The following is a 16,147-nucleotide window of genomic DNA, read 5'->3' as shown; positions in this document are numbered from 1 at the left end:
GGAAGCAAATCTGAGTACATTTAATTTAATTCTTACTCTTCATCATTAATGCTGCTTTCTTTTTCTATTACTGTGTTTTGGTCTTCTGAAAGAGTAATGGTGCATATTGTCAGCCCCACAATTCGATGCACAGAGTACGCTGGGATATCTTTGTTTCATTTTCAGATCTTTGTATTCATACTTTTGTACATTTCTTAAGAAACACAAGGTCTAGAAACATACCTTAAGATAGGACTGACAATTAATAGCTCAACAACCAAGAGCTGGAGTTAACACCAGGAATAAATGTGGTCTGTCCACAGTGTTTCTAAGTAATGCTTAATCTTCAGCTACCAAAAACCTGGCCCACCAATTGACTCAAGCAGGAAGCTGAGGGTATGGGAAAATTCTCCAGGATGTTATATTTAAAGTAGAGCAAGAGGCATATCATCTCTGCCATCTCCACAACCATGGTGCAAGCCCTTCCTCTTGAAGAATGAAGGTACTCAAAGCATGAATGCTGTTTCTGTCTGTACAGTTTTCTGCTGGGGATTAATGAAAATCTTCTCATCTCCTCATTTCTCATTCTCACAAAGAGGTTCCAGTGCTAAAGAAAGGCTGTTTGAAGATCCCTGAAAGATTCATGTCTCACTAAAGATCTTTTTATTTAATATAGAAAACCTGCACCTTGAATAAATATGTAAAGTGAGGCTTCTGGTAACCTCTCCAGACAGTTCAATCCTTGTACTGCTCCACTCTTTTCCATTTGTTATATTAAGACAAACAAGTTTTCTCCACAAATGCCTTTCCCCTCCCCCAATTACAAAAGGTTTAAGGGTAGTCATTGAATTATTGTTTCATGTTTACTAAGTTAATGGCCCCATTTAATTTTTTTTTTAACTTCAGAAAGGTTGGAACAAAAAAAAATCTCTAATTTTTTTCAATGAACTAGTCTAATCTTGATGATTTGATCAATGTACACTCACATTCAGAAATACATAGAACTAGCTGGAAATCAATAGTGGCAAAGCAATTACTTTTTCAAAGTTTAAGTGAATCATTGCTTTCTGTAAACTGGCAAAAATCAGAAAGCAAACGTTCAGACAAACTCAAAAGAAACATTATTTTATGTATCTCCAAAGCATAAATTCCTTCAGGAATAAGAAGCAACAGCAACCACAATTAAACAGTATTTTTAAACTTTTAAAATAGCAGTTTTCTTTAAATAAACTGTTTAAGCCATTACACAACACTAGACAAAAATAATTAGTAATGTATAAGAACAGAAGGAGGGCAAGAAGCCATATGCCCTTTTGTAATTCTTAACCTTGAACAAGGAGAGGAAATCCCTTTCAGGACTTTCAGTGCTAAAAAAACTGTTGATTTTACACAGAAAAGAAAAGAGAAAAGTATCTTTCACTATGAAGCATTTTCTAATTTCATAGGAAAAAAATGCTTGAAATTGGATTAGATTGGTAGCATCCTGACTGCAGGCAGTAGAAATTTAAAGCTGTGAGCAGATAACAGCTAAATTGAGAACAGGGATATCAGTTTTGTTGTTGTTGGGAATTACAGATGTCATATGAGAAAGAAATTCAAGTACCTCCTAGCTAAGATAAACAGGAATGCTTAACAAAACACATCTCAAGCCTGAGAAAACTTTATACCTATCAATTTGCCTTTTAGTATCTTTGGAGAGGGAGATTTTCAGATTATGGCTGCTACCTCAAGCTTTTGGATTTCTTTCAGTGTATCACCAGCTATTGACATGATATACAAATTGGGCCGGGGGGCAAAAGACAAAAAAGATCTTATTATCCGCAGCACCCAGATGAAATATGGGAAAATTAGGATAAATAGTTCAAGTCCTGAACTAGAGATGGGAATACATTCCTTTTAAGAATTGAGCTGAAATTTAGGACTGAGAAAGTACACATAAAGTTTCAGAGAAAACCCACTTGGAAGGGCAACTGGGATAGGCCAAGGATCAAGGTCTTCAATATTAACTTATAAACAGTTAAATGTAACATCTCTTATATCCTTATTGAAATTCAAGGGTTCATTCATTTCTTTCATTTACAGTCATTATTTCAGAGCAGACTTGGCCATGAAGTAACATCTTTGGCCTTTCAAGAGAAAGATAAATTAATGGGCAGGATATTCTCCTCTTTAATCTTTAGTATACATAGAAGATTCTAGTAGACTGACTCATCTGCTTTGAGGGCTGTGGTATGAAGAACCAGCCAAGACTCCATTGCTGACTCTCTTTTGCGCACAGGAGGTCATGACAAATGAACTGGGGTAGGTGAAGATGCCATTTGTGATTCTCAAGGTCTAGACTTGGGGGTGGGGAGGGTGTCATTCCCGCATTCTCCTAGCATTTCTCATTCACCTAGCATTTCTCTTTAAATCACTGGAGGTTTATTTTGAACTTCCACCCTCATCTCTTGTTTCAGTTCACTTTAGAAGGAATATATTTTGCTTATTTTTGTTATCCAACCCTTTAAATTTGAGTTAGATAAGCATAGGAATCATGATGAATCATCAGTTTGTTTCAGGTCTGCTGCTGTCCATGTGTCTTTTCTATTGTAGTAAGACACCTTTAAGTGGTTTTAGTCAAGGGTCCTATCACTCACAGGTACTCTTGCTTGCAGAAGAATTCATAGCCTTGCAGATGAAAATGCATGTGCAACCTTCATGTGAAACTGCCCACTTCTTAATCCCATACCTTGATACTATGTTGACTTTCTGGGTGCAGAAAATATGTTTTCTTTTTGTTTTCAGGCATAGAGAGCATACCATAATTTTGTTTCATAGAATATATGGATATCCATTTCAAATGGCAAATTACTTTGAATCAATCAAGATACAGCCTATGAATTTTATACGCTACTTTTCACTTGGTAATTCAATTTGACAGATGTGATGAGGCTGAGACAAGTCATATAACCATCTGTGGTAACACCTAGAGCTTCCTAAACTACAGCCATATAGCTCTCATTCCACCTGAAGAACTTCAAAAAAGCATCTATTTTCCACTTAAAATAATAAAAACAAAATAATCCCTTCCCAGACATGGCTTACTGCTATATGAATCAAGGCCAAGGAGTAAAGGATTAGAGTAATAAACTATCATTTAGCCCAGTGAGGAACTGAATATCATCCTTTTTTTTTTTTGTGAAGTATATGGTAAAAGGCAGAAGACAAGGCATAGTCATTGAAATAAGACAGTGCATGCATGGCTCTCATATTTCTGTGTGAGATATATCTGTGCATTGCAAAGCTCAGTGCAGTAAGTCTTTGCATTGATGGCACAGTACACATACAATAAATCTGATGGTTCATGAAGTGCAGGACTAATGGCGCATGTGCTTGGAGACTGCACAGTATGTCCATCTGACAAACCCAGGAGAAGTGGGGTGCTGGCGTGCAACTTTTGGTTGCAGAAATTTTGGAAGCGTGCCCCCATAACAAAGGCTGCATGACAGTGTCACCAGGCAGCCAGGAATCTTGGAACAGCAAATGAACAACAATGTTCATGTTCCATGTGGAAAATATTATTTGGTGAAAGAAAACACTTCCAGGAAAATCAAGGCATATCGATGACTTATGTTTGTAGTGCAGAAAATTGGGTATTATTGCTGACACTATTCACAAACATGGTGGTCACTACGAGTAATCCTGGGGATGGTGGCAGTAATTAAGAAAATTACACTGGGAGCCTTGACATTCGACAAAAACTATCTACACAAAAAGTAACATAAACAGTCTTCTGTAGTCACAGAAGACTAAAGGTAACACTCTTGTAATAAACTTTGCAAGGGACAGCAGAAAGTCAACATCTCATAGGGGAGATGAAACTTGGAGCTACTGATGCAACAGCTACATTAGCTGTCATGAGAGTTGTGTCTGGGTATGATGCCTGAGCAAGCAGGTTTGAGAACACCAGTGCCAGTTACATAGCTCAAACTTCATAGAGACTTCCAGCTTTATAATATGATATAGAATCCTGTTCTTTTCACATGACAAGTAATAAGAACATATTGATTTGATTTTTACTCCATTTTCAAACACAGTTTGTAAACTAAATAAGGAGTTCATGACTTAACCTATCATCAAGACCTCAACAGTTTAAACAGAAATTTAATTTTCTCTGTATATACTTCAGGATAACAATATGAGAATTACTGTGATGTGTCCATTCAGTAAAAAAAAATTATATTGACAACTACAGATGGGGTGAGAGAGGAGGTCATTGAAAACATGAATGGAACTGAACCACAGCCATGGGTCTTTAACAAAATCTGTACCATCACTGGATTTGTGCAAATTAACTACTAACTTTCTCAAACATTGTTCATTAATTTTTTCTTCAGGTCTGAGAAAAAATGTCACACTTCTTTCAACACAATAATATGTATTAGAGAACTGAAGGGAGCCAGAAGAATAATGAAAAGAAAGCAGCTCCTTCCCTGCACTCCAATAAACAACTGATACATAATGTTTTACTTTCACAGTTACCTGTGCATTTCTTGATATTGCTATTTCTTTTTCCATGTGATCCTAACTTGCATCCAAAGTTCTCCTCCCAAAATTCTGCAAACCAGACATTTCTTCGATTGTTAGCAAGTGTTCGGCTCCGAAAATATCTATCAAATCCTACATTTAAGAGAAGTGAAAGAAGCATTAAAATATGATACAGGACAAAAATAATAATTTAAAGACAATAACAGATTTTGTATAAATATCAGAACAAGAAAATGTTTCAGGTACAAACTATTAATATAAGATACTATATGAACATAGTAGTATCTAAGGATTAAAAAAATAGTATATTTGTTATTATCCCATATTCGCTGTAGATTTTTTTGAATACCTGCAGCAGTTAAAGAATCTCTAACGCTCCAGCAGAATTCTATAACTAAAAAAAATGTAATTCAGATAGATAGGAAAATAGCTTAATTTTTAATACATAGATGACCCAAATAAAAAATTGGATACCTGCAAGAAGTTAGAAAAACTATAATCACTACTTAGTCACAGACTATGATCCAAATAAATTTCATTCAAGGCCACCTAAAATCACAAGGTACCTCTCTGTTGAACCAGAGGGCTTCCAGGACACGTATAATTCTATTGATATGTGTAATGACCCCAGTTGAGAAACTAAAGGCTCATGCTCAAGCCTGATCCGATTCTGCATCAGCCTTACCCCTACAACCCAGCAGCCATAATGAAATCATGACTAACACAAACCATCTGAATTAAGCTCCATGTGGCTAAACTCTCCAAGTAGCATCAACGGTTCTCATTTTTTCTAATCATTTACCAGTTTAGAGCACTTGGCCAGACAGTAAGAGATGTTACTATGTCCGGTACCCACCTGGGAATAAGGTGATTCAAATCAACAACTTCCACTTCATCCACCAAGTCAGAAACTTTGTTAATATCGTGGCTTCTTAAGCTATGTTTGGGCAGAGGAAAGCATAGCCTAGACTGATCTCCACTCAGGCGAATGAGCTAATTATCATACATCCAATACACTCCGTTTTTGTCCCAAAGAACCACCAGGCTATGGGTAGGATGCTCTCCACAACACATGTTCTCGTTATTAGATAATTATAAGATTGCCTAATTGCAGATTCATTGTCTCCTCATCTCAACAGAGATATTAAATGAATATGGGATCAGGCCAGCTCAAGTTACTTAGATGGAAAGTTTTCCCTGACTTCCCTGTAATCAAGGACTACAGGATTTTTTAATTAGTTTTTATAAAGAGAGATAGGGTGCTTGAACATTGCCAGAAAATGAGGGGTTTGTGTCACGTGCATTCCTACCATCTATTGATGTTCTTTTAGGCAGAATGGTTACTGCTCCTTCCGCAATTTCCTCCTGCTGCTGAACCGGTGAAATTTTTGACCCCCAACTATCTGAGCCAATCCAGAGGAAATGTCCAGATTGATTAGCTTTTTTGGCTGCTTCCAGTATTCGCCTGCAAATAAACAACAAATCACTAATTAAACAAACTGCATTTACAAAGAACTTGAGGATCCCCAGCATTAATTTTGGCTATGCATAAATAAGCTCACACCAACCAATCAGTCAATAGTTTTCACAGTCTAAAGCACATTCAACAACAGCTGTAGTGAACTCAAGATACAGTAATGACCAAGCTAATTTGCTTCACCTTTAGCCATATTTTTCTAGCATTCTTATTGGTTTCTTCCTTTTCAGTCACCAAATAACAATCTATTGGAGCTGCACTCTTAGAAACTAGGAACGTCAGCTCTCCACAGAATAAAGGACCAGCACACTGTGTAATTGCAACTCAATTTCTTATCACCAGATTTCCAAGAATTTTTACATGATATTGAAACCGAAACCTCCTGTGCTACTCTAGTCTGTACCAGCCAACTGCGTATGTCCGTGAAGAGAGAACATCTTTAACACACAAAATTAGGAAACAGGCACCTAATATCATCTTCATTCGCAAACATGATCACTGCTCGAGCATTTGGAGTTTCCAACAAGCGCTTGATGATCTTTTCAAATTCTCCTGGTCTTGGTTCCCGAGGGATTTTGAGTGACTGAGCAATACAAACACCTCCTGAGAATAATTAAAAGGAAAAAAAAATAATTTTAACACATTAAATATCTACACTTTAGATAATCCATAGCTAACCAGGTAGGCAAAGAAAACAAGATGCTAATCTGAGATAAGGCAATGCAACCATGTATTTTGAAATATACACCGTACAAATTTACACACTTAATGCTGCATTATAGAGTTCAACTAAGTTACCTGTTATTTTATGTTTTATATAAAATTTAAAACAACATCCTGAGTCAGCCCCTCAAGCATCATACTATGACTTAGCTGGACAGAATTCCACAGACCTACCCCAAACTGTGGCATCTGAGAACCCAGCCTTGCCACAGGATTGCATTTAACCATGGAACCACAATTTGACCATTATCTTATGTTCATAATGTGGTTCTTCAGTATCAGGTACTATCATGCACCTCTGCTTTTTCATCAGAGAGTATAAGGTTAACAATAAATGCTGTGGTTACAGAATCAAGTAGAGAACCTGAAATATTCTTTTATGAATGAATACATAAAGATCACTTACAATTGTTATTATGACATTCTTAATTAAGTTGTCTTAATTATTTAAGAGGTTTGGGTTGTCATTGAAAATTCTAAATTACTAATCAGCAAATGAACACAAACTCAGAGATTATATTTATATGTCTTCCTGACAGAAAGTGCTAACTGAAATCTTTACATTTTCCCTGTCCTGCAAAAATGAACAAATTTCTGCAGAAACTCAGTGATTTCTAATGGCTTTCATATGCAGGAGAACCTCTACTTCCCAGTTACAACCCTGTTATCAGACAGGAGAGGAGACAAGGAGAAAAATTCCCTGAGACTGTTTCATGAAGCACTGAGTCCAGATTGGCACCAACTTCCTATACCATAGGCAATCTTTCTGTGATTGCGATTTGTTTATTTTACTTTCTCTTTAAGAACTATTGCCTTATTTGCATTGTTACACCTAACTCTCACCAATACCTGCTCTTGCTTGTTGTTATTCCCAAAATAAGGGCCTCTTGCAGAGAATCTAATCATTAATAAAACTAGAAAATTAAGAAAATGAGAAAATGTTTATTTCTAACAAAAAGTGACATGTTACTAGACAAAGGCAAAGCAAATTATAATTTTTGCAAATCTGCATCTAAATACTTCCACACTGAAGATTGTCTTCACTGTAAGTAAAAATAAGAATGTGTTTTAAAAGAGTTGTTCTATTTTTAATAAATCCTGGTATTTATTTTCTGATGTATAATATATTTTTGGGCATATACATGACTACATATTAAAGGTAATTGGACAACTAAAGTCACAGTTAGATGGCTATGTTGTATATGGGGAGGCTTTCCAACTTTTGCAACACTCTTGTTCTCCCTATCAAAATGCCAACCATGTTTTTTCCAAAGTACTTCACAATTAAGTTGATAGACACTGTCAGTGATAGGATTTGAATGAAAACAGAGGTCCAGCCAGATGCAGCTTGGGATGTACAGCATCATGAAGAAGTTTTTTTTGCATTTTAAACTGAATGTATTTAATCTTTAAGCAGAACAAACAAACAAAAAGTATGTTTTAATAAAATTAAAAAAAAAATAAAAGCTCTTTTTATTTTTTTTTTTTTTTTACTCAGATGTTATAGTTAGTAAAATGCTGGGGATTCATCATCAAATTTTGTTCTGCCTTTGCAGAATCCCATCGATCTCAGTAGTTCTCTGCACAGGCAGATCCTAAGTTGGAATCAAGTTTAGACATGGCATAAATGAAGCATGCAATTATCAACTGCCAGTATAAAAACAACAACTTTCAAATTAAATCAGCCAGTTTTAGTCATGGGCAAACATATCACCTTTTTCAGCTATGCATAAATTTCTTGGGATGTTACATTATTATTTTATCAGATTGAGAGATGGATAGTACCATATAGATTTATCCTGAATTCTTCTCTGCTTTACATGAAAGAAATAATATTTGCAAATCAGAACATCTGCCATTTCTAACAAAAAATTGTTTGTACACATTTTTTTGTCATCTATAGATAGTATAAAGATGTAACATAAATAATTTACTCTGCTTTAAAATGGAATATAATGCCTTTTTCTGGCAATGCATTTCTTCACATTTTTATGAGCAGCCTGGCTCCCCATGACAGACAGCTAATTTGCCAATAACAACAGATGAGCCAGTATAGCAGGTGACCCTCATATTCACCAGGTATCTTTGACAATCCAGTAACGAAAAGATGGACACTGTACTATGAAAAGGTTTAGCCTGTTTAAACTGATATTAAACTATTGTGAAAGACACTCAAAAAGTCCCTTACAGCAACCTCTTTTAACTAACAGGGTTGAAATGTAAGAGAAATATTTAACAGACATCCTGTAAATTTAACAAACAGCAATTCACTGTTAAAAAACAAAAACTGAAAAACAATGTCAAGCTCTCAACTGTTCCCATAGTCATTCAGGCACAAAAATTAAAATCTATCCTAAAAAATTACATAAAGGAATAATTTGTTACCTCATAAATTTTGAGAGTGCATTTTTCAACTATTTCTATTCATGCAATGGCCCTCAGGAAAAAAACAGTTTTTCCACATAAAACTCAAATGCAAATATTACAAAATGCATATATATAATACACTATATACAGCCATCTACAGTCTGTGTGGAATGGATATCAAGCAGTGAAAAACTGCAGTATCTGAAAAAGCTATTTTCAGTCGAAATGGTGTAGAAGAAACACCATTCCATCATTGCAGCAGCAAGTTCAGTCATGACTGTACTGTGCATCTTAGCATCTCTACATTGAAGAATGCGTTAAGTACTACTCGGAACAAAATAAAATGCACTTCAGCTTGTTGCTACATTTATAATGAATTGTGTAAGCCATCTCCAACACACAAAACACTTTGTGTACACCCGTATCTATATATTGCATATACAGCTGTTGCTCAAACAAATAACAGAGTATCAATTTTCAGCTAATGAAGAAATGCTAGATCCACAAAGGTACTTAAAACATTATGGTGTCTAACCTCTCAGCATCCTGCTGCCTTTGAAATCTAGAGCCTGGGCTAAGTGCCCAGACACAGAGAGAGATGAGTGTTGAGGAAAAGGATTCATAGGAGCCAGCAAACTGTGTAAGGAATAATCCAAAATAGCTAGCAGAGGTGCTAAAAAGACAGATGTTAAGGCCCATAGTTAGGATGGTCTTATGAAGTGTGAACAAAAGAGAGATTTCCCCAAATCAAGAACAAACAGGGTTTGAGAACAGATGTCTTGTACGTGATACCAATGGATTTACCATTTGCTGCAGAGGTGCCAAAGGGCAGATGGTTCAGACACCTGATGCCCTGGAGGATTTATGGCTGTGAATCACAAGAACAAATAGTGTCTATATGTTTCAGTCTGTCAGCATTTCTGACTGATTTGGCATGATGACTGCTTGTCCCTGTTGCTGTTTTCTAACATGTTTTGTTATACTTCATTGTCTGGGGATGTACCTAAAAAAACCACATTGGTTTAAATTTCCCTTGGCTAAAATTATGGTTAATCTAACATTTATATGAGGAAATGAGAGCTAACTATCTTCTTACTGAAAAGGAAATGTTGTGTTCAAATCCAGTCAATTAAAAAGACTTATGAGCAGGCTTCAGAGAGGGCTGCACTAAAAGCTGTTGTTGGGACCAAGAAGGGAGTCAGTCAGATAGACTCATTTCACGTAGCTCAACTAGGAACAGATACCGGTAATTGTACCCACTCCTATTGTACCCATTTTCTAACTCGTATATGACATAAGAGATGAAATTAAGGGTTTGCATCTGTCACACATTTCAAAGACATTAAGATGATATTGATGGAAAGTAGTTCTTCAACTACTCTGGGGAAAAAAAAAAAAAAAAGTCTTAGCACCAAACTCTGCTAAGCCTCTTTTATCTGCTCTCAGATCTGTAAAACTAAGGTTGTACTCGGTCATCCTAGAGCTTGATTTGAGGAGTAAAACAGTTAATATGAACTGCAATGTGTCAGTGATTATAAGTATCCATTTGTCTTCTAACAGCTATCAAGTGTGATATTCAGCACCTGGGTCCAGGGGATGATGAAGAGGAGAGCAGAGGTGGGATCTGGAAATCAGGCTCATAGCAGAAGCTACCTCACTCATAATCAGGGGCTCAGTCCAACCACTCTGCACCATGGTTAGTAGCTGGTAACTCGTGCATTTACTATGGGGACACAACCAGACCTGATCTACAATAACATGTTTTTGAGTTGTTTTCTCCATTGTGATAAAAACCACATCTTAAACAAATTGTTCCATGTTAGGCTTGGGTTGCTTACAAGCACTCTGTATAACACAGCTTCTGGGAAATAGGTTATTACCAAACAAAAAACTGGTAGATTTTGAAGATATTATCAGCATGCTGGATCAATGAGCTTCTTCCTTTCTTTCTGTACTCTTACAACTATGATTCTACCAGTGAAAAAATAAAATAAAAGGAAATTGTAGTACCTGAATCATTCTGGTGGTTAAACTTATGGTGATTTTATAATGATAAATATTCATTTTAGCTCTCGTGGGTTCTGAAGTCACAAGATGGCATGCTAATTGTAAACCATTAAATACTCAGGTATGCGGAGGTGGGTGTCAGAAGTGATGCTGAATGTGTATTTGGAAAATAGCAAGCAGACTTGGTAGAAAACTTGCACTAACAAATGAATTTCCTGAAGCAAAGACTGAAAGATGAAGCTAAATGTAAATACAAGGGCCATATTTTCTCCTATCCCCGCTAGGATCCAGCACTACATTATCCAACTAGGATACACAGGAAAGGGCACTCTCTTTGTATCAAAAAAGCTGAAGACAGTTTTCAGTTCAACTGTGTTCAATGTTGGGACCACAACTATACTACTCAGAACCAGCTGACCTTCTAAAGTATTTCATCTCCCCATGTATATAACTAGCCTTAACAGTGTAAAAGGGGAAGGGATGACCCTATGCGCTTACTTTGACAAGCTATCTACTTCTTAGCATAAGGAGGCATACCTCAGCTGACTCAGTATACATCATTGCAAGCCAATTATTTCATGGCAGCTTCATTGCAAATCATATTGTTTCTGAAAACGCTCAAGACAAATACTCAGAGCACATCTGGGACTCAGTCCTACCTGGCAGAACCTTCTCAGCTGCATTCAAGTATACATTCTCTTTTTTTAAGTTGAATTATATGTGATAGGTCACTAGGCCAAGAAAATTTTAATGCAGGCCTCTGGAAAGTTTCCAAAAGACATTACAGAAATATGTGACGGCAGAGACATTCTTATTCCAACTAAGGGAACAGATATGAGAGACTCAGAAGAAGCCTGAGTAAGAAACTCTCCTGTGAGGTACACAAGGTGCTGTCACAGGCAGATAAAGCCTCTGACAGGAGACTGCACACTTCTGACAGTATCATATGATGCAAGAGAACATGAGGAAAACTAGACAATTGCATTTCTTCTCCTCTTCCAATCCTTCCCCTGGTTATATTGAAAGTCTAGAAAATCTACACCTGGTTATATTGAAAGTCTGTTCCAATTGCCAGGAACCTAGTTCAGCATGAAGACTGTTGAAGATATTAAAAGCAACAAGATGCTCCACACTCAAGTTCTGTTGACAAAAACCAGGATAGCCTTGTGACTTATTGAATCCCTCATTATTTTTAATCAGACAGTTCATTATTTGATAAAACTGGATGCTAAGAAATCTGAATGTTCAAGAAAAATAAGGTAAATGACTGTTCTGTGTGGGAATTTCACTGATGCTGACAATCAGGAATTTTTTGGAATTATTATTTCAACTATAACCAACTTGCTGCCATCCTCTTGTGTATACCTAGATGCCCTTAATGATTTTCTACAGTATGTGTCAACAGGTAGTGACACCTAGGATGGTATAATTACAAGTTGAAGATCAAATTTCTCAAGAAATAATTCTTCAAAACGGAAAAGTCTCCTTAATGCCAAAGTACTGTAGCTGGGAGGTCTGAATGCAGCTATGCATTCTTTCCACAGCTACCTTCACTTAACTACCCCAAGAAACCATATGATCACCAATGTAGCTATATGGACGTCAGGGTAGCTTAGCCTTGTGAATAAGAACCTGAGCCTTCTGCAGACTCTGTGCTGAAGTCCATGCCATGGAATCTGCATTGCTATTCATGTCCAAATCTAATTAATAACATCTCATTCCAGTATACCTCCTTTGTTGCAGTCACCAACTAACTGCAGTATGGAAATATCCTAAACTCTTGTGGTTTTTCATCTCCTCAGAAGCTCACCAAATACCTCAGCAAACAATTCACTTACTCTTGCAGAGGCAGTTAATTCTTCAGCCAATAGGGACAACACTTTTTGATGTAAGGTAACAGAAAGAAAATTATCTAAAAAAACCCTAAATAATACTTCACTGAATGGACAAAAGTGGCACGTAGTATCCAATACACTGATGCATAATGGACAATGAGAGATTTTGTTATAATCTTTTAATAAACAAAAACATTCTTCAGTTTGAGCCCATACATCGGTGTCTTTTTTCCTTTATTTAAGTAAAATGCATTTTCTCAAAATCCCTTAATATTTATGACAAAGATGTTTTTATTGCACAGGGAGGTCAATGCTTTTTCACTAGCATGTTTGCTACAGTCATGAGCTTTTCTACTCTAAACTAACAGCCTTTAAGAGATCAGTCTCTCATTTATTTTAGTGTTTTAGAAAAGGCCTTTCAGCAATGTTTTTTGCTGGGTCTTCCTTTTATTCACTCTTAAAAAAAAAAAAAAAAAAAAAAACAAACCAAAACACAAAACTTAGAAGGCATTCAGTAAAACCATGAAAAAATACAAAACATTCTGATAAATACAATTCACCCATTCCTTTTAAACCTTTTTTTTACATTCTTATATGTGTTCATAGGCATGCAGCCATGCATATTTCACAAACACATGCGCTCACACAGATACTTACATCATGGGCAAAGCAGATGTTAATTCTAAAATAGAAAAGGAAGAAAGGAAAAAAACAGCTCTGGCTCCATATGAGACCGCTGCTTATTGGCTTCAGTCATCAGAGTCTATCTCTAAGATGACATGAAGCAAGAGAGATCTGTTATTTTATACTTCCATTCTGAGCAGTAAAAAAATTTTTTTTTTTTTCCCCCAGAAGAAACAGTTCCAAATGTACCACTACACCTTCCATTAACACCAGCACCTGACAGAAAAAAACCACAAGAGATATTCTCACCATCACCATATCTGATTTTCTTTTTTTTTTTTTCAGGTTTAAAAAAAAAACCAAAACACGAACACCACATTTTTCATCCTTTGATTTTTTAGTGCTATTTGTGTAAATGAAAGCCAACTTTCACAGTTGTGAAAGTGAGAGGCTAAAAGAAATTTCATCTGTAGTAGAGATGTTTCTGAATGGGTAAAAATCACATACCCAGAAAAAAAAATGCCTGAAAAGAATGAATTCTGGAAGGTTATGAGAGAGGACTTTTCCTCTCAGCAGTGAACCACTGTATAACTAGTTCATAAAGGACATGGGATGCTTAGTCAAACTTCAAAACAATCTGTGGCCAAAAGAATTAATTGAAATTGGTCTCCACTTACATTTATTGGTCAGCTGTTGCAATGCTTTCACAACTATTTCTGTTTTTTATCATCACAGTATGAATATCTCTTTCTGGGGAAACATGGTTCTTCCTACTTGTAGATTTAGAATTTGCAGAGGCATAACATGAAAAAAGAAATATACTGTTATTTTCTGTTTTCTGGCTACATGCCAGGTACATCCCTAAATGAGGGAAGGAGACCCTCTTTATTTTGTTTGTTTTATAAGGATCAGGAAAACTCAGGTTATGAAAAGAAATTTCAGAAATGCTTAAATTCTAAAAAATTTTCAAATTGTTTTTTTAAAGTAATATCAGTTCTGATTTCTAACAAAGTAATAGTGTGAACTCAAACCCTGACCTGTGGTTACCTAACATATTTTTCTCTGAAAGTAAATTTGCTTGAATATGGCCCTTATTCTTTCCTCCATTTCTCTAAAATTCTTAGTACTAATGGGCCTGAGTAGCAGTAAAGATTTGGATTTGATGTTTTAGGGAGTTCAGATGTAAATGGGTGTTTCAGAAGACTCTAGCAGTGGGTCAGGCATAAAAATCACCAGTTCACATCCCAGTACAGCCAGTGAACAGTCACAAGTCACAATCCCCAATGGGTGTATTCAGTATCATGAAGATTATACAGGAGCTTATAACATTCCTTATAATTATGTTTAGGCAGGAAAAGAAACTCCACCACAAGAAGGGCTGGATTTTGTAAAAACAGTTATTTCTAAAGAAATATAATCTTTCCTCTTTTAGGATAATTTGTTCCCCATGGGGATCTTCAGTTTAATATTTTTTTATTCCACACCCTGCCCTGTTTATTTTAAATACTTTATCAGTGATATAAAAGACTGTTTTCAGTTAAGCTGTCCTAGACTGCCTAATTTTAATGGTAGGCTGGTGTCCTATTTTTCCCTTTATGCTTCTTACTGCTATCGTGGTGTTCAGAGATTGCCTTCAGTCACCTCTTTTGCACTTAAATGCTGTATACAGGCAGCAGAGCCTGACTCTTAATCATGCCTTCTAAGAAAAACAGCAGCAGTGATTAATGTTCTCATTCTGAAACTTTTTGGTCTGCTTTTATAAGTGAAGACGATCTTATTCTGGTCATAAAATAGCCACAGATTTCTTGTAACCACTGGATTTAAAAAAAAAATTCCTTTCTGCTTTTTGTTATCTTCCAGAATGTTGGTGGCAAAAACAATTATTTCCATCTTTCTTTATGTATTCCTTTAACCAAACGGTCTAGTATCAGGGAACTGTTCTTAAAATTAAGCATATGTTATTTAGCTTAGGTTATCTCTAGTCACCAAATATTTATTTTCTCAGAATCTGAGCTATCAAAATAGTTTGCATGTAAAGACTTAATTAACTTTGATATGAAGATAAGTCTGAGTTTCATTACTTATGTTTGAGCTTGAAGGTGACATTCAAAAAATAGTCTCAAATTTGAAGTAAAACAAAATAATGGTCAGCTAAGCTTTGTCTTAAACTGGGAAAAGAGAATCCTATGGTTTTCTCTACATGAAATTATAAGCCCAAATTTTTAATGAAAATCAAGAAAGGATAACTTCTGACAGGGAATCTTGTAGGTAAATCTAATCCTCAGAAAGCAGATATAATAGAGATTCACAGTCTCCTACAACAAAATCTTGCACTTGGAGGTAATAGGTTTTACTGCATAAATCCTCCACATAGCACGTCTAAACTAAACTTAAGCCCATGCTAACATTGCTCAAGTGGTCACTTGCAACCTTGTGCTCAAAGAGCCTTGCCTGCTTTCATGGAAATTGTTATCAGGAGCCACAATGACTTCAGCCATGCAGGAACAAGCTGAAGTTCTCTTCCAAGTCATGATTATCTTACAGAGATTACATCATATATGAGGAGCTCTGTTCATGGATTAGACTAAAAGATAAAAGATTTTCAGGC

At 36.0% G+C, this 16,147-nt stretch overlaps 1 protein-coding gene across 5 annotated transcripts in view; it reads right to left on the bottom strand.

The window, feature by feature from the left end:
• GRM8 (glutamate metabotropic receptor 8) overlaps nt 1-16,147 on the bottom strand; it is a 356,584-nt gene that overhangs the window by 191,006 nt on the left and 149,431 nt on the right. For all 5 annotated transcript variants that reach the window (XM_074870103.1, XM_074870101.1, XM_074870102.1 and 2 more), the window contains 3 exons: nt 6,451-6,586; nt 5,817-5,971; nt 4,501-4,638 (listed from right to left, as the gene is read on the bottom strand). In XM_074870103.1, coding sequence (XP_074726204.1) covers nt 4,501-4,638; nt 5,817-5,971; nt 6,451-6,586 — 429 coding nt within the window. The remainder of the gene's footprint in view (nt 1-4,500; nt 4,639-5,816; nt 5,972-6,450; nt 6,587-16,147) is intronic.

This window comes from Strix uralensis, chromosome 5 (assembly GCF_047716275.1).
Source record: "Strix uralensis isolate ZFMK-TIS-50842 chromosome 5, bStrUra1, whole genome shotgun sequence".
In the NCBI taxonomy this organism is placed as follows: Eukaryota; Metazoa; Chordata; class Aves; order Strigiformes; family Strigidae; genus Strix; species Strix uralensis.
The sequence above is the reverse complement of the archived record's forward strand: the minus strand, read 5'-3'. Positions and strand labels throughout refer to the sequence as shown.